Below are 25,362 nucleotides of genomic sequence, written 5' to 3'. Positions count from 1 at the left end.
TTCCTTCTTTGCCTGCGTGAGATTCTTCCTGCACTCCAAAGATATGCTGGTAGGTGAACTTCCCATTGCAGGTATGCATAAGATAGGGACCTTAGATTGTAAGTCTACTGTATGTAAAGTGCTGTGTAAGTTGTCAGCACTGTATAAATACATGTAATAAATAAAACAGTTCTGTGGAGACCAGTAATGATTCGATTTTTCTGGTCAATCCAGAAAAAACACTCGGTACCCAAGGAAACTTATTCTGGAAGCCTACAAACTGATTTGTTAAATGAAAATGCTATAATTGATACTGCCTCCTGATTTATTAGCAAAGTGTCAGGCAATAATTTATCTATGAGTCTAATGAAGTCTATAATGTTTAAAAATTAAGATTGAAACCTCGTACAAACACACCACACGTATGAGACAATCCTAGCTCGGAGGAAATCCAACTTCCCCAAACTCCTTGCCCTCTGGAACCCCTGGACCCTCTGGTACTCCAATACATATTCCAAATGATACCACTGACTATATAACAGGACCTATACTGGTGCTCTTCCCCCCCCCACTGCCCCCTTCCCCCCCCCCCCCCTCGGCCCTATCCTACCCCATCCCTAATCCCCCTGCTTTCCCTATGCCTATGTTACAATCTTGACACATCAACACTGTGTTCACACAGAGAATTCCTTTGTTGCTTTTGTGGTTTGGATTATGTTCTTCCGTTGTTACTGTTCCTTCACCGAACCACTCCTGGCGCACCTTGGTGCGTACTCATCACCTGTATACTGTTTATTATCGGTACGTTGCCGTCTATATGACAGATTGTAAGACTCTATTATTGTACTTGTAACGATATATTTTGAAACCTTAATAAAAACTATTTGAAATAAAAATTAAGATTGAAGATCTCATTGGCAATGTCAGCATTACTCGTTTGTTTTAGAGCCTTTTGTAGTGTCTGTAACTGGGCCTCCTCGCCAGAAGTATTCCTCCATGTCTGCAGCATGTCTAGAATCTAGGAGTAAGAGCAAAGTGCTTTGTTAGATGAATGAGGAATATCAATACAAAAATATTTGGCTTATTCATATGTAAATGTAAATATACAGTACATACTTTTTATTCACCAAAGTTGTGCTTATATTGTGCACAACTTTCCTTAAAGTAAACTCTTATGTGCATTTAAAAGCTTGATTATTTACTACAAACACAGAAGGTCTATTGTATGTATCATTACTCTGTTAACCACTTAAGACCCGGACCAAAATGCAGCTAAAGGACCAGGCCCCTTTTTGCAAATCGGGACTGTGTCACTTTAACTGACAATTGCGCCGTCGTGCGACGTGGCTCCCAAACAAAATTGGCGTCCTTTTTTCCCCACAAATAGAGCTTTCTTTTGGTGGTAAAATGCATTGTTTATTGTGAAGATGACAGTTGCAGTTTGGGAGTTAACCACAGGGGGTGCTGTTGGGGTTATGTGTTCCCTGAAGTGTGTTTACAACTGTAGGGGTGTGTGGCTGTAGGTGTGATGTCATCGATTGTGTCCCCCTATAAAAGGGATGACACGATCGATGCTGCTGCCACAGTGAAGAACGGGGAAGCCGTGTTTACACGCGGCTTTCCCTGTTCAGCTCCGGCGACCGATCGCGGGACTCCAGCGGCGATCAGGTCCGCGAGTCCCGCGGTCCCGGAGCTTCGGACCGGGTCGTGGGAGCGCGCCGCGGGCGTGCGCCTGCGACCCCAGGCTGGGTACTAGTACAGGACGTACCTGTACGTGGATGTGCCCAGCCATGCCATTCTGCCGACGTATATGTGCAGGAGGCGGTCCTTAAGTGGTTAAAGAAGACCATGGGGGTTATTTACGAAAAGGCATATCCACTTTGCACTACAAGTGCACTGCACGTGCATTGAAAGTGCACTTGGAAGTGCAGTCGCTGTAGATCTGGGGGGAAGATCTGAAATGAGGGAAAGCTCTGCTGATTTTATCATCCAATCATGTGCAAGCTAAAATATTGGTTTTTATTTTCCTTGCATGTCCCCCTCAGATCTACAGTGACTGCACTTTCAAGTGTATTTGCAGTGCACTTGTAGTGCAAAGTGGATTTGCCTTTCGTAAATAACCCCCCATGTCTGCTAACAGACCAGCTCGCTCCTAGAGTCTGGACCCCAACTGAGGTCCCCAGATTGCCACATGTGCAGTACATTATTTTGAGACCACACTGTCTTTGGTTGCAGACTATATACTGTACATAATTTGAAATGTTCAATCCCAAAGCAAAGATGTATTAAGTTCATCTTCAACAATAATTTCCAAAAATCCCCCTATACAATTCCATATCTTCTGACATTATGATTTTGTGTGCAAACAAATGGCCACTGCCCTCACCTATAACTGGCCTTTACATCATGCAAACAAATCCAAAGAAATTCCCAGCTCAACTTACCGACCAGCCTGCAACCAACCAAATTGACCTGTCTAACAGTATGCGTTAAAAACAGGGGTTTTGTTTGCACACATTTGCAAATACATGCATAAGCTACAGAGCCCCATCAAGGCACATCAGTATTTTCTGTAGGCCTAACTACATTTTGAGAGTCTCCACAGTGGAAGCACATGTATTATAATGGATAGACATTACCATTTGCAGGGTGGACAGGACATTATGATTGTGTGTGCCCTAGCAGCTGCTCTAGGATGTGTGTGTGTGTTCTGTGTGCTCTCTCCTTGGTACATAGAGCACTGGTTATGTGTGGTATGTGTAGCGCCCTGCTCCTGATGACCAGGTGCTATGTTTACATTTAGTGGGTGTCTGAGCTGGTAGTTAGCTCAGACTCTGGTGATCAAAGCCAAATCAGCCTCTGTTCCGGCTATGGCTGTGCTTGGAGGGTTTCTCTCATTGTTTTCCTGTAGGTGGTGTTACCACCACAGGCCAATGCTGGAACACAGGCAAGCCAGAGTGTATGGGGGGCCTTTCCCCGGGAACAGCCCAGTGAGAGTGGTCTCCCCGCTGGGGAAGGATACTTAAGGGGCAGACGCCATTTTCTGGGGCTTTTTGCCTCGTGGCCCTCCTGGCTCAAGGTATGTGATGGTCCATTTTCAGCCCCGGGACCACGTTGGCCCGAGGCTGCAATTCCGTTATGTAGGGCCAGTCGTCTTGACTGGGGCCTGCACTTTGAAGGTGACCCTGTGCTGTCTGTCCTGCGGGAGGAAGCCACTCAATGGAGGAAACCAGGGGAGGACCTGTCCTGGAGAAGACCAAGCGGAAGGCTGGTGTCTCGTGAGAGGCCTGGTAACTTTATTGGAGGATGCACCGTGTTCTATGATGCCTTACATTGTTGCCGGGTCGGCTTAAAGGCTCTAAACTGTACGGCTGGGAATCCGGGTGCTAAATCCTGTGGCAGAGGATTCTGGAACACTTTATTTCTACTTTCAAAGAAAGGTCTGTGGCAGAGACTGTATTATTTTTGTTCGTGCATCATCCCGGCTGCTAGGCCGGCGAGAGAGTCCTATCCGGGTGAGCAATACCCACTCTGAGGAAAGTGGTAAGTTGACTATTGAAACAATAGAAATTCCCCATTGATCTGCATCGTGTGCCTGAACTTTCCCCTTACCCTCTGTCCCTCTAGCTATACGAGTGTGTGTGAAAATAAAGAAACCTGACAGAAAAGGGATTTACAACTTGTGTGGACATTGAAGTTTCTCAGGCCTCGTACACACGACCGAGGAACTCAACGGGCGAAACACATCGTTTTCCTCGTCAAGTTCCTTGTTAGGCTTGTCAAGGAACTCGACAAGCTTGCTTTGCATACACACAGTCAAGACAAAATCTCCTCGTTCTCAAACGCGGTGACATACAACACATACAACTGCAGGGGAAGTTCGATTCCACTGGCACAACTCTTGGGGCTGGTTTTGCTAATCTCATGTGTTTGCGTGTTAAGTAAAAGTTTGTTAAGAGACGATTTGCACTTTTCAGTCTGTTACAGCTTGAAAAATATGTTATCTCCATTACAAATGCTACTTTTACTCCCGTCTCATACTTTATTCTGAGCAAGCGCGGGTTTCTTAGCATACACACGCTCAAGTTTCTCGTCGGAAACCAGCCCGACCAGGAACTCGACGAGCCAATTTGAGACTCCCGTCGATGAAATAGAGAACTTGCTCTCTTTTTGGCTCGACGAGTTTCTCGACAGTTTCCTCGACGAAAATGTACACACGACCGGTTTCCTTGGCAAAAAAATATCTCCCAGGAAGTTTCTTGCTGGTTTTTGCCGAGAAACTCGGTCGTTGGTACGAGGCCTTAGACTCTCATCTCATCCCCTAGACAATGAAGAGCGAGGTAACGTGCAAGGCCCAAAGTTAAACCAGCAGCTCCTACGTGGGTAGTGCTACATATGAAAATAAATAGAGGGATCTTTTGAAAACTTTGCTAAAGGTGAACTTATACTTTAAAGTAAAACTTTTTTTATACATTTAAAACAGACACTTCCTTAAAGAGGAGGTCGGCACCCCAACCGATTTTCTGATCGGCTCTCAGGTTCCGCCGCTGCAATTCATGGTACAGGAAACCTTTTGGCCTAACAGCCGGTTCCCTACTGTGGTTTACAACTGGCTCAGCAGCAAAAAAAGGAGGAGGGGGGCCGAACTTCAGGGGGACCTGCTATGGGTGTTTCAGAGTTCCTCTCCTGCAAGGATTCCCAAATCACCAAACCGATCGCAAAAAAGAGCAGGAAATGCTGGTGATCTAAAACACTATAGGGGTTATTTACTAAAGGCTCAGTCGCTGTAAATCTAGCAGGTAGTATTTTCTCGTTCAGTGCGTGTGCTTGTGGGTACGTAGTTGGCATTCGGGTACAGGCGTGCAGTTCGTTCTGCTTTGCAGTTTCGTACTGTGCGTTCGTATCTGTGTGTCGTGCGTTCTTTGCAGGTACCGCTGGATTTGATTGTGCTTTCTGTTGGAGTGTGTTCTTGACTGACCAGCCGGCCGGTTTGAAGCCATGATGGAGCAGCAGCGTCAATTTTCGCGAGTTGGTGCTGTTTATGGGATGGCTGCTGGATATGTTCATTATTCCAGTACTTTGGCCAGAAACAGGGGGCGGAGGCGTTTCTGGACCAAGAATTGGTTGCGCCAGCGTGACCAGTTCTCACATATGCCTCTGCTTAGGGAAATCCAGGAGAATAATCCTAATGACTATAGGAATTTTCTCCGCATGACGGACCCCGTATTCAACAGTCTGCTGGATCTTCTGTCCCCCTATATCATGAGGCAGGACACTGTGATGCGCCAAGCCATCACGGCCGAGCAGAGGCTTATTGCCACGTTGCGGTACCTGGCGACTGGGAGGAGCCTGCAGGACCTCAAGTTCTCGACAGGCATCTCTCCGCAGGCGCTTGGGGTCATCATACCGGACACGTGTGCTGCCATCATTAAAGTTATGCACGAGGAGTATATGAAGGTAAGTTTCCTCATTTTAACCTCACAATGTGTCTTTAATAATGTTGGCAACTAACATTTATTTTTTATTCCCAGATATGCTGTGTGTTTAACTAACGTTCCATTTTCTCCCTATGCATGTTGATATCAGCTTTTACATGTTCTTTTTATTTTGGCCTACCTGCATATTTGGATCTTACCCAATATTAACCTGTCCAGCATGCTATCTTCGGGCCAACCCCCACCTTGCCACTTTTTATTTTTTTTGTTTTGTTTTCTAAAAACAGTTTAAACACCCCCCACCCCCCCTTCAAAGTGTTTTTGTCCCCATCAGAGGGCTGTGGAGTCTCTTATTAATTAAGTGGGCCTATCTATTTGTGCCCCGAAATTCTCCCTTCATAATTTGAAAATGCTATTTTAAAAATGTAAAGTTGCACAAGGATGCTTGTAGGATTATGTTTGCAATGTTTATGTGCCAAAGTACTAAATCTCTTTTTTTGTTTGTCCCCACAGCTACCCTCCACACCACAGGAATGGCAGTCTGTGGCTTCCCAATTTGCCGAGCGGTGGGATTTTCCTAACTGCGGTGGAGCAATAGATGGGAAACACGTCCGCATTGTGCCCCCACCCCACTCGGGGTCCTACTATTATAATTACAAGGGTTATCATAGTATCGTGTTGATGGCGGTGGTGTCGGCACAGTATGAGTTTCTATATGTGGACGTGGGGAAGAACGGCCGGATGTCAGATGGGGGAGTGTTCTCACGGACTGATTTCTATGATCGTCTCCAAACTGGTGGTCTGGCATTGCCACCAGATGAAGATAATGTGGAAGGACTTCCGTTTGTGTTCCTAGCGGACGAGGCTTTCGGCCTTGGACCTCACCTAATGCGGCCTTTTCCCCAGAGGACCCTCACCTTAGAGAGGAAGGTGTTCAATTTTCGGTTGTCCAGGGCTCGGTTGCCTTTGGGATACTCTCCAACCGGTTCCGCCTGTTCCTGACATCGATACATTTGGCGGAATATAAATTGAACACCATTATATTTGCCTGCTGCATTTTGCACAATTTTCTACGCAGGCACTCCCATACGTACCTAGCCCCCATGGGCTCTGAGGCAGGACTACCCCCAGAGAACATTCCTGGCCTGGACACTGGTTGCGCTGGCTTGGCCCCCCAATCTGCTCGTGAGGTACGCGACAAATATGTTGAGTACTTCATGGGTCGGGGGGCCATTGCTATGCCAGATCATATTTCTTTCTAATTCGGCCCCCCAAAGAAAGGAATATTCTCACAACTAATAAATAATTAGACCATTGGACTTTATACAGTTGTTTGTCATTACTGCTTTTTCTCAATTTTTCTGTCTTCCAGGTTCTCTCCAAAAATAGTGCACTTCTAGTGCCAAATTTACTTACTCAGATGTATTAACTAACCACATTTGCACATTATTCACTCATCTACAAACTGGGTATTCAGTCTAGAAATAAGAAGCCACTCATTTTTCAGCTTTTGATGTCACAACTAAATTTATTTATTTTAGTCATTTTTCAACAAGAAATGTGTATTTTTTGGCTGAAAACATTTTTTGCTAATTTTTTTTAGAAAATATTGGCTTTGAATTATTTAGTTTTTTGTCTTTATTGACAGTGATTAGCAATAATACTGATCGAAACACAATGTAAGAATAATTTCACTGAAACTATACGCCAGAATTTTTTGGCTTGTCTCCTATATATCTATCTCTAGAGATAGATATATATATATATATATATATATATATATATATATATATATACACACTTCTAAACATATATTTTTTCTACTTTTGTTCAAAATTAAAGTTATTATTTAGTTTGGTTTTCAATAACCCAGAATAATTTATGTTTCATTTTTTTTGGTTATTTTTTCAATTTTTTTTTTTTTAATTATTTTTTTTTAAGAAGACATTTATTTACATTTAGAAATGTTTGGGTCTTGTTTTTCTACAAAACATTTTTTTGCTTTGTATTTGTTTGTGTATAATTTTTTTATAAAAATTTTAACACAACAAAAAATTTTTTTAGTTTTTAAAGAAAATTAGTTAACTTATTTCTTTAGGTGAGATTTCTTGTTCGTTTTGTGATCTGAAACTGTAAACATTTACAAACCAAAAAAGATCAACACCAAACAAAAATATAAAAAAAGAACAGCAGTCAGTCATGGATGGTGTGCTTTCACACTGGAACACGCCAAAATTTCTAAATGCACACATTCAGTGAAAAATCGCCAAATGTCATTGGTTAAACAGACAAATGGCCACATGTGCTATCTGACATCATGGGTGATCAATGTCTGTGTTTTGTGGGAGCAAACCCTTCTTCCTCTCAACTACTTGAGGATCGAGGAGGGGTTTGTACCCACAAAGCACAGACAATAGATAGTCTGTGATGGCAGATAGCACATATTGGCACACTGTGTGTGCATTTAGAAATTTTGGCGTATTATAAAGTACAAAAATTAAAAATGGTTTTGTGGGCGGGGGATGGGCTTTTGTGTTTCAGTCTTTGACACGGCCCATCATGTCAATGATATTTTTGTAATTCTGTTCGATGACTAGCATCCTTTGGCGCATGTTGTCCATTTCCGTGCTACACTCTGAAATTACATTTCGAACATTCTGCTCCATGACGACCATCCTTTCCCGCATATTGTCCATTTCCGTGCTGCACTCCATTACCTGCTGGACTATTATTGAAGCACTTGCACGTGAAAAATGTGCTACACCATCTTCATCCCCTAAAAACAAACAAATTGGCATTCAAAATATGTAAATAGTTTCCAGCCTATCTGCATATGTTTGGCCCTATTAATATTGGGGTGACACTGACCTGATGGCCTGATAATTTCCACATCCCCAATTTCTTCATCTTCTATCACTCCTCCTTCTTCCACCACCTCAGCCTCATCCTCCACGACTCCTCCTTCTTCCACCACCTCCCCCTCATCATCCACGACTCCTCCATCTTCTTCCAGAACTCCTTCTTTATCCATCACTACCCCTTCAAAATCACGCAATTCTGCTTCGTCCAGTTCCGCCTCATCTTCACCGAATTCTAAATCCAGAGTTAAGTCTTCCTCCTCTCTTCCTTCCACATCCTCCTCTCTTCCTTCCACATCCTCCTCTCTTCCTTCCACATCCTCCTCTCTTCCTTCCACAGCCTCCTCTCTTCCTTCCACATCCTCCTCTCTTCCTTCCACAGCCTCCTCCTCCTCAACATGTGGAGGTGTTTGATTTTGTGGGTGTCTGGCCCTCTCTGCCTCCTCCAATTGCTGGCGTCTTCTTTCCCCTATAAGAAATACGAAAAAACAAAAGGTATACTCATCAGCACACTGATATTGTATATCATAAATCGCACACATTGCATAGACGATACATTTATGATGATTTTTCTTTGTTTATTCTTTCAGCAATCCTCCATTTTTGGCGTAGTTCTAGGCCAAGCTCTGATCCTGCCCCTTTTTTGCAAAGAAGTGACACACATGGATGTCCCCCCAAAACATTAATTCTCGTCGACCCTCCAAATAAATATCCTTTGATTGTTGAGACACAGGTGCTTTGCATTTCCAGATGTTAAAACATCAGCTTTATTTGCATTTTGGAGAATGAATCTTGTTTGCCTGTCACATTCACTCAATTTAATTTCTGTGATTTTGCTATTCAACAATGTTTGAAAACCAAGTTTGGGGCCAGTCAGCCATGTCCAGGTGTGTTGTTCCTGGAGTAACCTCGCATTTTTGCAAAACAATGTCATATTACGCGTGTTTACTATTTCACGAAATTTGGTAAAGGTTGTTATTTTACATAAACACAATACAGTATCTACACGTGTTCAAAAGTACAAGCAGGCCAAGGAGGCAGATGTGAAAAACTACATGTCAACACATTATTGCAGACATTCCCCCCCCCCTTAAATAATATGGACTTACTTTTACGCAGAATTTTGAGGATCTTCTTCATGTGATGTGGCTCCCTCAATTTTAAATCGGACCAACGCTTCCGGAGTTGCTCCTTGGACCTGGTGACACCAAACATTCTCCTCATTCTCCTTGCCACCTTGTCCATTATGTGTGACTTTCTACGGTTCGGTGTTTTGTAGGGCCCACATTCACCATCATAATCCTTCCTCCTCATGATGTAAACCAACTCCACCATTTCTTCAAACGCCATATTAGTGGCTTTATATCTTTTAGGCCTGGATCGGGACGGTCCTGCCTCTGTCCCTTCACTTGCGCCATGAGAGCTCCGTGCCCGCTCGTGTGACATCGCCATCTTTCCTTCCCACAGAGATTAGGGGCGTGGAAACGAGGAAATGTCCCGTCAGGGGCGGAGATTCTTGCATATGCGGAGTGTCGCGAATGCCAACAACGTATTGACGTAGGTTACGCGGAGAATATTCGCGCGATTCCAGAACCTACACAGTTAACGCCATATTTACTTTTTCAATTGATTAGGGGCATGGCAAAGGTGACGAGGGCGGCGTTTCATACATACGCGGAGTGGATAAAAGGCGCTTGACGTGATTACGTAGGTTACGTGTTAATTCATCGAGCGTAACAAACGAGGATTTTGAGAGAGGCAGGTAAGAAATTTAAACATGGGATCAGCAGCGGGCTATAAAATGTAGAGCCATGGGATGGGGGTTTGGTCTGTTGGTTGCACAGTTTTATTAAGCTATTATGTCTCTTGGATACCAGAATGTGATTTTCATACCCAAATGCTTTTGTAGACATCACAAAATAGAGAGGTCAAAAATGCTGTGACTCATTAGCAATTATGTAGGGTGTATTCAGATCAGGCCAAGTATTGTTCTGTGTTGGTTGGACAGAGGTCATTAGGTTTCTGAAGTTTCTTTCATGTAATCAATGCTGAGGGGCAGGATATCTACACATGCAATAGTGCCTTGATGAATGCTGTCATTTGTAATAATTGTGTATGGTTGTACATTTCTATTATTTCCTGCAATGTAACCAAAGGGGCGGCATGTATAAAAAAAATGTTAGCTACAACCAACCAATGGGGCCGAGCTGGCCAGCATTTTGTAAACAAGAGACACTGTGTTTGTATTTCTATATAGGTACTACTTTTTAAACAACATATTCTATCAATGTAAATGCTGAGGCTTTTTTTAATTGTGTTTTTGGTTTCTTTTTCTTTTTGTAATCTAGAATAAAAATCAATAAATCAACATTTAACAATGGATCTCCTGCAGACCCAAGAGATTATCCAGCACTTGCTGGATAAATTTAGGGAAATGCCCATCCTGTGGGATTCAAAGCAGCCCACCTACCATAACAAGGACGTACGAGCGGCAGCACTTGAACAGCTAGCAGCATACATGAGGACATGGGTGCCAGAATGCAGTGCCAACATGGTGAAGGATAAACTTGCCAACCTCAGGGGCACATATAGGAGAGCATACAAAGCTCACCAAAAGCAGCTAAGATCTGGAGCAGCAGCAAGACCACCAAAGGAACCCAAGCTGTGGTATTACAGCCAGATGTCATTTTTGCGGGATCAACTGGAAGGCAGGCCATCTATGTCAAGTCTGAATCCCAACCTTCCCTCCACGCTACCTCCCAGCGGGACTTCCCCAGATCACAACAGCCCTGCAGAGTCGGATGAAGAGGGCCTGGCTGACAGAGAGGCAGATCTGCGCCTCTACGATGATGAGGTATAGTAGTTTCCTAACTATTTATGGAATAATATTAATTATTGTTTGATTCTTGACTTGATATTGGTTAATAAAATACAAGCTGGGAAGCAAAAATCAAAAGTCGTGGGCAAACAAATAGGTGTCAGGGATGACAACTGCAGGGGTCAGAGGGTGAGTCTGTTTTCAAGTTTAAATTCACGGCAAAAAATAAGATTCAAGCATGAAAATGTGAGTGATTATATTTCAAAATATATTACAACATGTCCCTTTTTTTAACACAGGAAGAAGAGACCAGCCAGGAGGTGGCAGATCCTCTCCTCACTGACAGCCAGGCCGAAGGGGTCAGTGGCAGCCAGGAGGAGGCCGGGCCCAGTGGCGTTCAGCAGCTCCCCAGGACAACCACCACCAGCCAGGCTCCTCCCCTTTATATTAGGCCACCAGGCCGTAAGAAGAAATTGGGGGCAGTGGAGGAAGCCAGCCTCCAAATGATTAAGGAGGCGAGTGCCATCATGAGGGCCCCCCTCAACCCCACTGAGGCCTACAGTGCCTCCCTGTTACACGATCTAAATCAAGGCACGGAGGAGCAGAGGCTACTGGCAAAGGGTGTGATCAACGAGGCCCTTTGGTGGATGCAGAGGGAGCTGCTGACCCCAGACACTGGGCTATGTGACCCGGCCCGGCTTGCTCAACACCATACTCCTGCTGCCACATCATCCCCACCTGCAAGGGCCCAGGGAAGACCCGCTGTAAGGCAGCCTGGAAGGAAGGTTGCAAGGAAGAGGAGACGTTGATGCCCTGCCTTCCATTTGATCCCCCACAAATGGCATCTTGTTTGGACTACCACAGCTTGGGTTCCTTTGGTTATGTGCTGCTGCTTCAGATTTTAGTTTGTGTGCCTCCTGAGGTTGGCTAGTTTAGCCTTCACCATGTTTGACAATGCAAGTTTGCATGTATTTTGCTAGCTGTTCAAGTGCTGCCATTCTGTTTTTGTTCCTTTTTATCATTTGCTAAAATAAAAGCCTTTTTGTTGATTTTAAAAACGTGCCTATTGTTTGTAATACTGTGGGTATTATTTTAGGCATCAAACATTACAAACAAATAAAATGTTTAATCTAAAATATTCACTAACTCATGGGGGGGGGGGCATTTGGTCTGCCAACATGGTAGACAATTTAAACAACCTTCAAAATAATCCAGTTAAATATACAAACAAAAGCAAAATCCAAACAATTTCCTATTAAAAAATTCTAAATGGTGACATAACTATAAACACATAAATAAAGTGGGAAAGATAAACATTAAACATTAAAAGCAAAAAATTATACATGTGGAGGACCACTAAAAATATGATACGTCGGGCCAATAAAAGATTGCTAAAATCTTACTACATCACAGCTAACAAATGTCACTTTTCAGTATGGAACAACTCAGTTGAAATAACATGAGCTAAATAACTGATTATTTATAGCAAGAGAAGAATGAATAAAACGACGGCATCAAGCGTTGTTTATTGTGTGGTTTGCTTCAGTGTTCTATTGCTAGAATTAATCTTTCTATTGACGAATGTGCCATATCCCAAACAAACGTGAGTTTTACCTGAACGAGCGCTCCCGTGGCCTCATTTAGTCTGAGCATGCGCGGGGTTTTTGTACGTTGGTTTTGTGTACTCACCACCAAACATGTCCGTTCGGACAGGATTTGAGCGGACGGTTTTAAAACAAGTTTGCAAATAAATGTCTGCTGAAAAACGGCCCGGCGGGCAAATGTACGGTGAAATTCTGTACGCTCGTAACTACACACGACCAAACATGTCTGCTGAAACTGGTCCGCGGGCCAGTTTCAGCAGACATGTTTTTCTCGTGAGTACGGGGCCTAAGGGGTAGATCTGAAATGAGGAGAAGATCTGCTGATTTTATTATCCAATCATGTGCAAGCTAAAATGCAGTTTTTTTTATCTTCCTTGCAAGTCTCTCTCGGATCTACAGTGACTTTCAGTAAACTTTCAAGTGCACTTTGCACTTGTAGTTTGCACTTGTAGTGCAAAGTAGATTTGCCTTTAGTAAATAACCCCCTATCTGTAGGAAAACCTGAAACCTTCTTTAAGCGTTTTTTTTCAATTAAAGATTACATTTTCAGTTTTGGCTAGTGTGAATCTTTGAATGCATTCATGTATTTGCTATAAGAAAAAAGGAGTATATTATGGCAGAAATAGATTCATGTTTGTTTTTAGTAGTTTCTTTACGGTAGTTATTCTCCCTTAGTGTAACTTTATTACCTTTTCTCTGAGTTCAGAATGGTTCTGCTCAAAGAAAATTGAGTCTTTTTCTAGGAAGCCCAAGTTGTTTGCTAGTAGTCTCCAGTCTCTTCTTCTTTTAGCCATTAGAGAGGCAACCTGCTGAAGCTGCTCATCACGTACTCTCCACTTGTCACCCACATCTGTGCTTGCCTACCAGATGGAAAATATGAAGATCTACTGTAATACTGGCTATAAACATAACCTGTGATCAAGCATAGATTCAGGTGTTTCAAGTGATCTTTCATTAGGAAATGTTTATTTGACACAGCAAAGACAATATTGCTTGCTTACTTACAATTTGATTGGGTTTCTACCAGGACTGACCATTGCTTTTCAACAAAATCAATACCTTTTTGATTGAGCCATTCATTTAGTGCAATTGATTTCTGAAGGGTGTAATTGTTTGTAGTGTATCCCTGCAAGAGCTGTTGGTGAACTTAATCCTATTCCCCTGGTTAGAGCATTCACAGCATTTTCTTCATTTTTCCAATGGCTCAAAAGAACAGTCTAGGCTAGGGGCATCTTTTTTGTGTTTTATTGCCACTTAGAACTAGAATGGGGATGGGGGGAGCTGGGAGCATGGAATAGCCCGAAACTTAAGAACTTGATAACTTAAGGACTCTTTAACTAACTTGCTAAACTGTGAAAAGGGAATGTTCCACAGAGTCTCTATGCTGACGGTGACTAGTACTCCTAGAGACAAAAGCTACACACAGTCACTGACTTTCCAGCACTGGGGAAATGTACTCACACGGCCCCAGAATCATCATTGCCTCCTGCAAATATCTATCAGACTCTCCTCAGTGAGGGAGCTGTAGACTTAAAGGATCACTAAAGGAATTTTTTTTTTTTAGCTAAATAGCTTCCTTTACATTACTGCAGTACTGGTTTCATGTCCTCATTGTTCGTTTTTGCTTTGAAGTTGCTGTAATTCTGCTCTGATCTCCACACTTCCTGCTTGTCTGGCTCCTTATGAAAAAACTCATGGCAGCTTCTCACTGTGGTCTAAGCTGTGTGTCTAAAACTCCTCAGAACCAATCAGATTCCTTTTAAAAACAAAACACTGCCCTGGATTTGTTTGTTTTTGTTCTGTGGGTCTCTTTACTTCACATAAACATCAAACCAGTTTTAAACCGAAAGTGAAACTGTAGGCACATTATATGATTGAATTTAATCTATTTTTAATCATTTTTAAAAGGAATCAGTTAACTTTTATGTCTCTATACCCTGTAAACAGTCATTTCAGCAAAAAAATTTTTTTCCTTTAGTGACCCTTTAAATCACCATAGGACAGCTGGACTCTTTCCCACCAACTTTCTCCTTGCTCTCTCCAGTGAGCACCTCCAGACCCAACTTGATTCTAGGACTATAAACTTGTGAATAGGCCCCCTAGCTAAGCCTAGCTGGAACCCCAATGTCTTGCTGATGGCTCCTTATAGTGTTCTGTCCAAGGGGTCTCCTCCAGCAGGACTGGACCTAGGGACCTCCTGCCTCAGGCCTCAGACTATTTATGGGCTCTCCCACTACCTACTGGGCATGCCTCCTCAGGGATTTGCTGGAGTCCCATAAATATTCAGGCTGCCCACTCTATTCTTCCTCCCACTACAATTCCAGAATCCTCTAGAATACAGGAGGAAGTAATCAGAGCAGCAGCCTGTGAGACATTGAGCAGGCCCAAACAATCACCTCCTACTCCACTGATTGCAGAGGAGCTAAAACATTTTTTTTTAACAGAGGCGTTTACAGAGGAGCTAAATTTACCTAACAGCCTACTCTACTCTAGAAGGATGCTACAACAGAAAAATAAAAGATTTAATCATTATGCATATGGTCAGCAAACTGATCATATCTACTATAGTTCAACTTGTGGAGTCTTTTTGTAAACATTTTGATAGCCATTTCACCCAATATTCCAAAACACCTGCAATTCTTTTGGTAAATGTGCGCATAATTTATAAAGCAAATTTAGTGGACATCAGACAACCAGAAAAAAAATCCTTACAATAGGAGAAGGTTCTTAACGTACCATTCACGCTGTAAAAGTGGAAAGGTTACCTTGCTTCTTATTCATCTGACATTCCCTCATCCTGTTTGTCAATAAAATGCATCTGCTTGAGCTATAAAATTACTGCATTTTGTACGGAAAAAATGGTTTACACATCTGCAGCACTTTTAGGGTTAAATGTAAGTTTCTTAGGTTAAAAGAATAAATACTTAGTATGCCCCCCTTCCTTCCCAAAGCTAAACGACCTGACGTATCAGGTATGCGGGGTGCTGCATGCTTTTAGACCTCATGGGCTCCTACAACTTAAAGCGTGAGTTCACCCAAATTATTTTTTTTTAACATTAGATTGAGGCTCATTTTGGTAAGCAGAATCGGGTGTTTTTTTTTAAATCGAAGCAGTACTTACCGTTTTAGAGAGCGATTTTCTCCGCCGCTTCCGAGTATGGTCTTCGGGACTGGGCGTTCCTATTTGATTGACAGGCTTCCGACAGGCTTCCGACGGTCGCATACATCGCGTCACGAGTAGCCGAAAGAAGCCGAACGTCGGTGCGGCTCTATACGGCGCCTGCGCCCCGACGTTCGGCTACTTTCGGAAAATCGTGATGCGCTGTATGCGACTGTCGGAAGCCTGTCGGAAGCCTGTCAATCAAATAGGAACGCCCAGTCCCGCAGCCCATACCCGGAAGCGGTGGAGAACATCGCTCTCTAAAACGTTAAGTACTGCTTCGATTTAAAAAAAAACACCCGATTCTGCTTCCCAAAATGAGCCTCAATCTAATGTTAAAAATGTAGTTTTAGGGAGAACCTCCACTTTAAATGGTTCATTTTTTTATGTAATAAAGGCTGCCGGCAGCAGCTCTGGGTAGCTCCAGCTACATTAACAACTGGTTCATTCATGCTGTATGGGCCACAGCGCCCATGTGAGGGAAGCCCAAGTATGACTTTGCATTTACATTTTTAAACAATAAACAATATACATGGTTTAAATTGATGACATTGTCCCCCTACTGTGTATTTACTTACAGACATATAAGGCAAGACTCTCTCTGAAGAAGATGCTCCATCTGGTGGCAAGATTGGGAATTGTAGTACTGAAGACACTTGATCTTGAGGCATACTTTGGACCCAGAAAACAAATTGGTCTTCATCAATTTCTCCTTGCGGTGTAGAAATGAAAGAGAGTTAAGATTAGTGAAAAAGTAAGAAATTTTTTTTTTTAATTATACAATAAGTAAACATATCGGGTTTCATTTACTAAAGGCAAATAGACTGTTCTCGTTGCAAGTGAAGTTGCACATTGCAAGGAGTTTCCCCAGAACTTAGTGCATAAAGTGAAGCTCTGCTGACTTTCATTAATCATGATCCAATTATGTGCAAGCAATAATGCTGTTTTTATTTTTCCTTGAACATAATTGGGTATTTTTTTGCAAAGTGTGATTTGTGAGCAGATCACAGATGCAGCATTGGCTCTTTAAAATTTCACAGTAGGTGCTTCACAGTGTATGGAAGAATATTGAATTCTGCTCTTTCTTTGGTGTGTTTCAAATGTTGCTTTATGCAATTGAACATACCTCCTGAGATCCAGGGCTTGATTTACTAAAGGCAAAAAGACTGTGCACTTTGCAAATTGCAAATGCGCTCTGCAAGTGCAGTTGCTCCAGAGCTTAGTAAGTGAGGTACAGCTTCACTTTGCAAAGAATACCCAATCACATACAAAGGGGGTTATTTACAAAAGGCAAATCCACTTTGCACTACAAGTGCAAACTACAAGTGCAAAGTGCACTTGAAATTGCACTGAAAGTGCACTTGAAAGTGCAGTCGCTGTAGATCCGAGGGGGACATGCAAGGAAGATAAAAAACAGCATTCTAGCTTGTACATGAATGGATGGTAAAATCAGCAGAGCTTCCCCTCATTTCAGATCTACCCCTCAGATTTAGTGACTGCACTTCCAAGTGCACTTTCAAATGCACTTTGCACTTGTAGTTTGCAAACTTGTAGTTTTGCCTTTCGTAAATATCCCCCTAGCAGTGGTCTATGCCAAGGCACAAAACACAGCAATGCACAACAATAAAGCTGGCTGCTGTGGCAGCAAAGTAATGTTTTCCAAAGAAACTAAGATTGACCTAATATACTACTACCACTTGCCAGTAGATATGTTAGAAAAATGGTACTGTAGCGGGAAAATCACTTTAGTTGAATGGTCTGGGATTGGTTACTGATAGTGGGATGGAAGATTTTTCCCTTGGTCATAGTTACATAGTTACATAGTTAGTCAGGTTGAAAAAAGACACAGGTCCATCCAGTTCAACCATAAAAAGAAAAAAAAAAATAATCGTACAATATAGTACAATATACCCAATTCTATACCCACAGTTGATCCAGAGGAAGGCAAAAAAAACCCCAGCCCTTCATTATGAAGGGCTTACTAATCCTTTAACAAAACACACAAATACATTGCTCATACCCATCTCTTGGTATGGAACCAAATCCATTTATCCTTCTTTCTTTCTCAAATATCCCTTTTTTTTGTTGCCCTGGTATATTCACCTGTATAGGGTGTAGTACTGTACAGACAAAGGCCCGGATTCACAAACATCGGCGCATATTTATGTGGGCGTATCGTATCTAATATACGCTACACCGACGCAGCGCACAGATGCAAGCACTGGATTCACAAAGCACTCGCTCCCACTCGCTCTTAAAGATATGCTGGGTTTCCTCGGCGTAAGCCAACGTAGGTGGAAGTGGGTGTGAGCCATGCTAATGAGGCGTGACCCCATGCAAATGATGTATTGAGCGTCATAAAGATACGAATAACGTACAGCGAATGCGCCGTCCCATGGACGCATTCCAGTGCACATGCGCAGAATCACGTCGGAACTACTCCCTAAGATACGACGGATCACTGCCTACGACGTGACTGTAACCTACGCCCAGCCCTATTCACGTACTACGTAAACGACAAAAGATACGAGGGCTTGTGTTCCCTGGTCCATACCTTTGCATGAGTTGCGCCTCCTATATGGGGAATAACTTTACGCCGGACGTACGACTTACGCAAACCGTGTATATTATGCGCTGGGCGCAACTACGTTCGTGAATTGGCGTATCTCCCTCATTTGCATATGTGCATAGAAAATCTATGGGAGCGGCAAATGCGCCCAGCGTAAATATGCGCCCACGATACGACGGCGTAGGAAAGTTACGTCGGTCGGATGAAGCCTATTTTCAGGCGTATCTCAGTTTATGGGCACGGTGCATAGATACGACGGCGCATACTTACACTTACGCGGCGTATCTGGAGATACATCGGCGTAAGTGCTTTGTGAATCCGGGCCAAAGTTGTTTATATTGCTCTTAACTTTTTATCTATCTTTCAAATTATTGCATTCTTTATAAATGATAATATAAAGGAAAAGTACTATGATGAGAGTGTCCTTTCCCTATTTTTTCTCTTCTCAAAAGTGTCCCTCTATGCCAACTTGTGAGGCTGAGAGCTATACACGTGCTTCAAAACTGGTCCCTCATTATATGCAACACTGATGCAAAACGAACTGTCCCGGCTTGCACTAATTGGCTTGCTTATTCCTAATCAAAGTTAATTATAAACGTATTAAACAAGCTAAATGCAACAAGTAGAGTACAATTATCCATAATCATCAGTATGTATCGTTTATTCACATACAGTAACGTAAATAGACAGATACAATAATTGTTGATGTGCATAACTATATTTTGAATTTCCAAACTCTTTTGCATTGCCCTATTACATACACCTGTTTATGTGCTTTAAGTTTTTAGATTGGTACCTATGCATACTGGAACCACTGCATATGTAAAAAAAAAAAATATATACCTGCATTTACCTGTCTCAGATATACACTATATTGTCAAAAGTATTGGGATACCTGCCTTTACACGCACATGAACTTTAATGTCATCCCAGTCTTAATCTGTAGGGTTCAATATCGAGTTGGCCCACCATTTGCAGCTATAACAGCTTCAACTCTTCTAAGAAGGCTGTCCACAAGGTTTAGGGGTGTGTCTATGGGAATGTTTGACCATTCTTCCAGAAAAGCATTTGTGAGGTCAGGCACTGAAGTTGGACGAGAAGGCCTAATTCATCCCAGAGGTGTTCTATCAGGTTGAAGTCAGGACCAGTCAAGTTCCTTCACCCCAACCCACTCATCCATGTCTTTATGGGCCTTGCTTTTTGCACTGGTCATGTTTGAAGAGGAAGGAGCCATCCCCAAACTGTTCCCACAAAGTTGGGAGTATGAATGTGTTCAAAATGTCCTGGTATGCTGATGCCTTAAGAGTCCCTCTCATTGGAACTAAGGGGCCAAGCCCAACACTTGAAAAACAACCCCACACCATAATACCTTCTCCACCAAATAATTTGAACCAGTGCACACAGTAAGGTCCATAAATACATGGATGGGAGGGGAGATGTGATGTGAAGGGGGGCAGTGCTATAGGGGGTGATGTAAAGGGGAGCAAGTGTTGCGAGGGAAGATGTTAAGGGGTGGCAGTGCTGTTGAGGGGGGAGAAAGATGTAAAGGGAAGCAGTGCTGTAGGAGAGTTGTGAAGGGAGGCAGTGCTGTGGGGGAAGATCAGAATGGGGGCAGTGTTGTGGGGGGAAGATGTGGTGTAAAGAGGGGGCACGCTGAGGAGCTGTGATGTGAAGGGGGGTGATTTGAAGTGGGGCGGTGCTGTGGGGGAGATGTGATATAAAGGGGATCAAGCGCTGGGGGGTGATGTGAAGAAGGGGCAGTGCTGTAGGGCCAGGGGAGGTGACGAAAAGGGGAGGCAAGGCCTGAACAGAAGTCTTGCCCAGTTCAGAAGAAAGCAAGGAACAGTGTGAGTACCTCAGCACACCCAGGGGCATACAAAGGGAGAGACTGAGCAAGGGGGCATGTTTAGTGCCCACAGCATGGGATTGTGGCTATCCCAGGTTTACAGTTAAGGACAATAGGGTTAATAGGAATTTGTGGTATGTGAGGTATTTGGGCGGGAAGTTCATGCTCCTGGAGCTGGGGGCACAGGTGTCTTTGGGCGGGAACATCAGAGGGATGCATGACTCATCCTCGCTTACCAGAGGGTATAAAAACCCCCTCCCTCAGAGGCAGTCAGGCACTTTACCTGAGAACTGAAGAGCTCCGGTCCAAGATGAGCCTGTTGGAGTCTGAAGCGATGCGGTCGTTGGTGCGGAGGATGCTGGAGAGAGCTGAGAATGAAGGCGGAGAAGAGTGGCTGGAAAAATGCCTGTCTGGCATAGGTGAACCAGCAGCGGTGGAGCAGAGCGAAGACGTCCGGGAGGTGTATGATGTCTGCCTAGAAGAAGGTGAAGTATCATCACCGCGCGGGCCGCCCCCCCTCGATGTGCTCTCTCTTCCTTCCCGCAGGTCTCAACGGAACCGTCCGCCGGAGCGTCCGGTAACTTCAGCGGCAGCTAGCGTGACGCCGGGATTCCGCTCGGAGGAGGAGGTCGGGAGTGACGTCAGAGCCGGCGAAACTGCACGGAAAGCAACGAAGAAGCGCAAGAATGTTTCTCCGTCCCCAGGGCGGGGGAGAGGAGGAAGGAACAAACCACAAACATCCCCACCTAGGGGAAAGAATGTGTCCTTATCTTCACAGGTTGGAAGGAGCACAGCGGGACCAGCAGCTTCGCATGTCTCCAGGCTGGATCAGCTGGGTGCGGCGAGAGCAGACGAAAGACAGGACGGGAGGTCTAGTCAGACGGCAGCTACTGCAAGTACTCCTGCGCCCCCTGCTGGTGAGTCATCAGAATGCAGTTTAATTTCTAAACTATTGCAAAAGATTGACAAGTTAACTGACTCTTTGAAGCCAGGGGCAATGAATGCTAATTCAGCTGCAAGTGTTTGGAGTGATTTGAACACAAACACTTGCGAAGTTAGAGAAAATTTGAAAAGTAATATTCCTGATAACTGTTTTAAAGAAGTCTTACCATGCGAGATCTCGCCGTTAGGATTTCATCTGTCCTTAAATGTGAAAGAAAAAATTTGGAACAATGACTTCATTGATTTGATGTCATTGCTCCCTAATAATAAAGATTTTTCTTCAAGAAGTGATAAAAAACTTGAGGAGGATGAGAGACGGCGTGTCGCACCTAGATCTTTTTACAACTGGCTACAAGCCTTTTGTATTTTTTCGGCGGTGTTGGGAGAAAAATTTCCCGAAAAATGTAGCGGTCTCTTCCAGCATTTAGAGCACATATTAGAAGCGTATAGGAATTTCGGCGGATTTGGCTGGTATAATTACGATGAGTCGTTTCGCCAGAAGCTGGCGGTCTATAAGAATCTACGATGGGGTATGAAAGACGTGGGGTTGTGGCTAAATCTCATACTGCCACAAAAACCAGTCTTTACAAAAAATCAACCGAACGTTACCCAGACGAATTCGTCCGCTATGTACAAGAAAGGAATATGCTATGCCTTTAACGAGTCGCAATGCCGCTGGGCGGCATCGTGCAGGTATAGGCATGAATGTTCTTTTTGTTTCGGCCCACATCCGGTCGTGAAGTGTTTTAAAAGAAATTTTCAACAAAAAGACGGTCCCAAAGGTGCGAACCCCAGTGAAGCTGGAAAAAAGGTTTCCATGGCTTCTGCTCTACCCCGACAAGGAGAGAGCGGAAGTTTTAATTAAAGGCTTCTCCTCGGGTTTCACTTTACCAAAATTTGGGGGATCAGGTTGCAAGGCAGTGAGCAATCTAAAATCGGTATGGCAAAATGAGCAAGTTGTGAGGGAAAAATTGTGGAAGGAAATTTCGGCCGGGCGTATCGCTGGCCCGTTTAATTCCCCTCCGTTTAAGGATTTTCGGGTATCTCCTTTAGGCCTCATTCCTAAAAAGGAACCTAACTCCTTTCGATTAATCCACCACCTATCCTACCCTAAAGGAAAGTTGTTAAACGACGAAATCGACCCGTCTTCGGCTTCAGTGTCTTACGCAACCTTTGACGACGCGGTAAGGATTATAAAAAGATTTGGGTTGGGCGCTTTATTAGCAAAAACCGATATTCAATCAGCATTTAGGTTGCTGCCTATCGCGCCTGAAGCTTTTTGCTCCCTTGGTTTTTGTTTTGAGGAAAAATATTTTTATGATATGTGCCTTCCAATGGGTTGCTCACTGTCTTGCCATTATTTTGAGTTATTTGCATCTTTTTTACAATGGGTAATTATTCGTGAATCAGGTAGTGAAGGAATCACCCACTACCTGGATGATTTCCTGTTCATAGGACCTCCGGACTCCCCTATCTGTGGTTTAGTACTAAATCTTTTCTTAGCGATTGCGGAATACTTCGGTATTCCGATCGCAAAGGAAAAAACCGTTTTGCCAGTAACAAGGTTAGTTTTTCTGGGTATAAGCATCGACACTGAGTTATTTCAATTTCAACTTCCTTTGGAAAAAATAGTGCACTTGCAGCAGACGATCTGTTGTCTGTTGCGTAAGAGAAAGGTGATTTTAAAGGAGCTACAGTCTTTTCTCGGTCACTTAGCCTTCGCATCTAGGGTCATGCCTGTGGGCAGAATTTTTTCGAGGAGATTGGCGTTGGCGTCGGCAGGTTTAAAATCACCTTTCTCCCACATACGCCTTACCACTGAATTGAAAGATGACCTACTAGTGTGGTCCCAATTTTTGGAGGATTATAATGGCAGTACAATGTTTCAAGAGGAATTCATTTTTGCAGCGGACATGCATTTGTTCACAGATGCCGCTGGATCAATTGGTTTCGCGGCAATCTGGAAAACGCATTGGTGCTATGGGTCTTGGCCCCCCTTTTGGGTGCAGTGTAGAGCGACAAGGAACATTGTTTTGTTGGAGCTCTTCCCTATAGTTGTGGCATTTGAACTGTGGGGAAGTAGTTTCGCCAACAAAAGAATTTTAATACACTCTGATAATAAAGGAGTTTTATTTGCCATAAATTGTTTATCATCAAAATCTGAGCAAGTAATAAAACTTTTACGGTATTTTGTCCTGTTGTGTTTAAGATATAATATTTGGGTGAAGGTAAAACATGTGCCGGGTAAAGAGAATTTAGTGGCCGATGCGTTATCTCGTTCCCAGATCTCCAGGTTCAGACTGCTTTTTCCAGAAGCGGATGCGGTAGGTTTCGTTTGTCCAAGCCACTTGTGGGAATTGATTTAACGCCAGTCTTAGAATCAATTAAACAGTCGGTGCTTCCTAGGACATGGACGGAGTACTCTATGGCATGGAAGAAATGGCTATTGTTTAATGATAGTTTGGGCTGTTCAGGTTTGTTGCCCTCGGAGAACACAGTGTTAGCTTTCCTGAGCTCTCTGATGGAGGGAGGTTTTTCCTTTAACCATATCAATAAAACGATGGTGGGTATTTCTTTCTTTTTCAAAATGAATGGTTTACCAGTGTGTAACAGCTTTTTCTCAGTACGTCAAGCTTTGAAGGGTTACAGAAGGTTGAATTTTAAGCCGGATTCACGCAGACCAATCTCCGTCGAGATTTTGAAAAAGATTTGCGCTGCCACGGTTTTTATATGTTCTTCGGAATATGAGGCGTTATTATTCCGGACAGCTTTTATTTTAATTTTCTTTGCGGCGTTGCGAATGTCCGAGTTAGTCCCTGCAAATAAGCAGGGCGTAACAGGCCTTAAGCAAGGGGAGGTTTTCATAGACGGAGATAAAGTGCGTATCTTTATCTGCAAATCTAAGACTGACGTGCTGGGAAGAGGTCATTGGCTCTCGCTGAATGCCTGTGGTGATGCTAATATTTGCCCGTTATTAATAGTTGAAAAATACTTGAGTTCAAGGCCTCAGTGTGCGGGTAGTTTCTTGGTTCATCAGAATCACTTACCGCTAACAAAATTTCAGTTTTCAGCAATTTTTAATAAATGCTTGGCATACCTCGGTCTCTCTCACTTGAAATTTTCCTCGCACTCTTTCAGAATTGGCGCCGCAACTGAGGCAGCCAGAATGGGCCTTGACAATGGTGTTATAAAGAGTCTGGGAAGGTGGGAATCCGATAGGTTTAATTTGTATGTTCGCCCTAACCTATCTGTTTAATTTTTAGGTCTCAATAGAATTGTCTGGATATTTGGACATTCGTTTGTGCACTGGGCACATAGAAGGGCATGTTTGAGATGTTATTCTGCCAATTTATCTTTTCCTCCTGAAGTTTGTCAGATTTGGTGGAAAGGTATTCGGGGATTACAGTGGAAAAATTTGTTGGTACAAATTTTCAAGTTGGTGGAAAGTTGGCCCTCCCCAGATGTAATAATTATACATGGGGGTGGCAATGATGTGGGGAAACAGTCCACGTTAGAGTTGCTACTGTTGTTTAAAAATGATTTCCATTTATTGCAAAAACATTTTCCCAAGGCGAGATTGATCTTTTCAGAGATAGTCCCTAGGTTGATTTGGTTGTCTGCCGGGAAACAAAGAAATTTGGAAAAAATAAGGAGAAGGATTAATCACGCCATGGAAAAATTTATGCCGAAGCTGGGAGGTTTTTCTTTTAGGCATACGGAATTGGAAGGCGGTTTTCCAGGCTTATATAGACAAGACGGTATACACTTGTCGGATGTAGGCCTGGATATTTTTAATTTAAATATCCAAACCATGATCGAGAAGGCCGCGGTTTTGGGGTAGCCTTGTTTTGTTCGTTAAACAAAACAGGCTAGGTGGGGACTTTTTGTTTAATATCTTTATTTATGGTACTCGCTCGAGTCCTAAGACTGAGTGAGATTTGAAATATTTGAAAATAATTTAAGTTTTAATTATTTATTTATTTATTGATGGAAGTTAATAAAGATAAGTTTTAATTTTATATATTTGATGTTTGTAGAATATTTACACCAATAAAGGTGCCGCGGCCAATTTTATCACCATCTTTGATGGTCTTGGTTTGGAGTAATTTATTATTATTAGTATTTATTTAGAGTAAGTGTTGGTAAAGCCT

General features: G+C 43.1%; 1 protein-coding gene across 3 annotated transcripts in view; it reads right to left on the bottom strand.

Annotated features, from left to right (window-relative positions):
* Positions 1 to 286: 286 nt before the first annotated feature.
* Positions 287 to 25,362, bottom strand: part of LOC120914841 — a 230,518-nt gene continuing 205,442 nt past the window's right edge. For all 3 annotated transcript variants that reach the window (XM_040325338.1, XM_040325337.1, XM_040325339.1), the window contains 4 exons: positions 16,433 to 16,566; positions 13,384 to 13,554; positions 887 to 997; positions 287 to 379 (listed from right to left, as the gene is read on the bottom strand). In XM_040325338.1, the coding sequence (XP_040181272.1) occupies positions 362 to 379; positions 887 to 997; positions 13,384 to 13,554; positions 16,433 to 16,566 (434 nt within the window). In that variant the 3' untranslated portion in view covers positions 287 to 361. The remainder of the gene's footprint in view (positions 380 to 886; positions 998 to 13,383; positions 13,555 to 16,432; positions 16,567 to 25,362) is intronic.

The sequence above is a fragment of the Rana temporaria genome, chromosome 1, assembly GCF_905171775.1.
Source record: "Rana temporaria chromosome 1, aRanTem1.1, whole genome shotgun sequence".
NCBI classification, from domain to species: domain Eukaryota; kingdom Metazoa; phylum Chordata; class Amphibia; order Anura; family Ranidae; genus Rana; species Rana temporaria.
The sequence above is the reverse complement of the archived record's forward strand: the minus strand, read 5'-3'. Positions and strand labels throughout refer to the sequence as shown.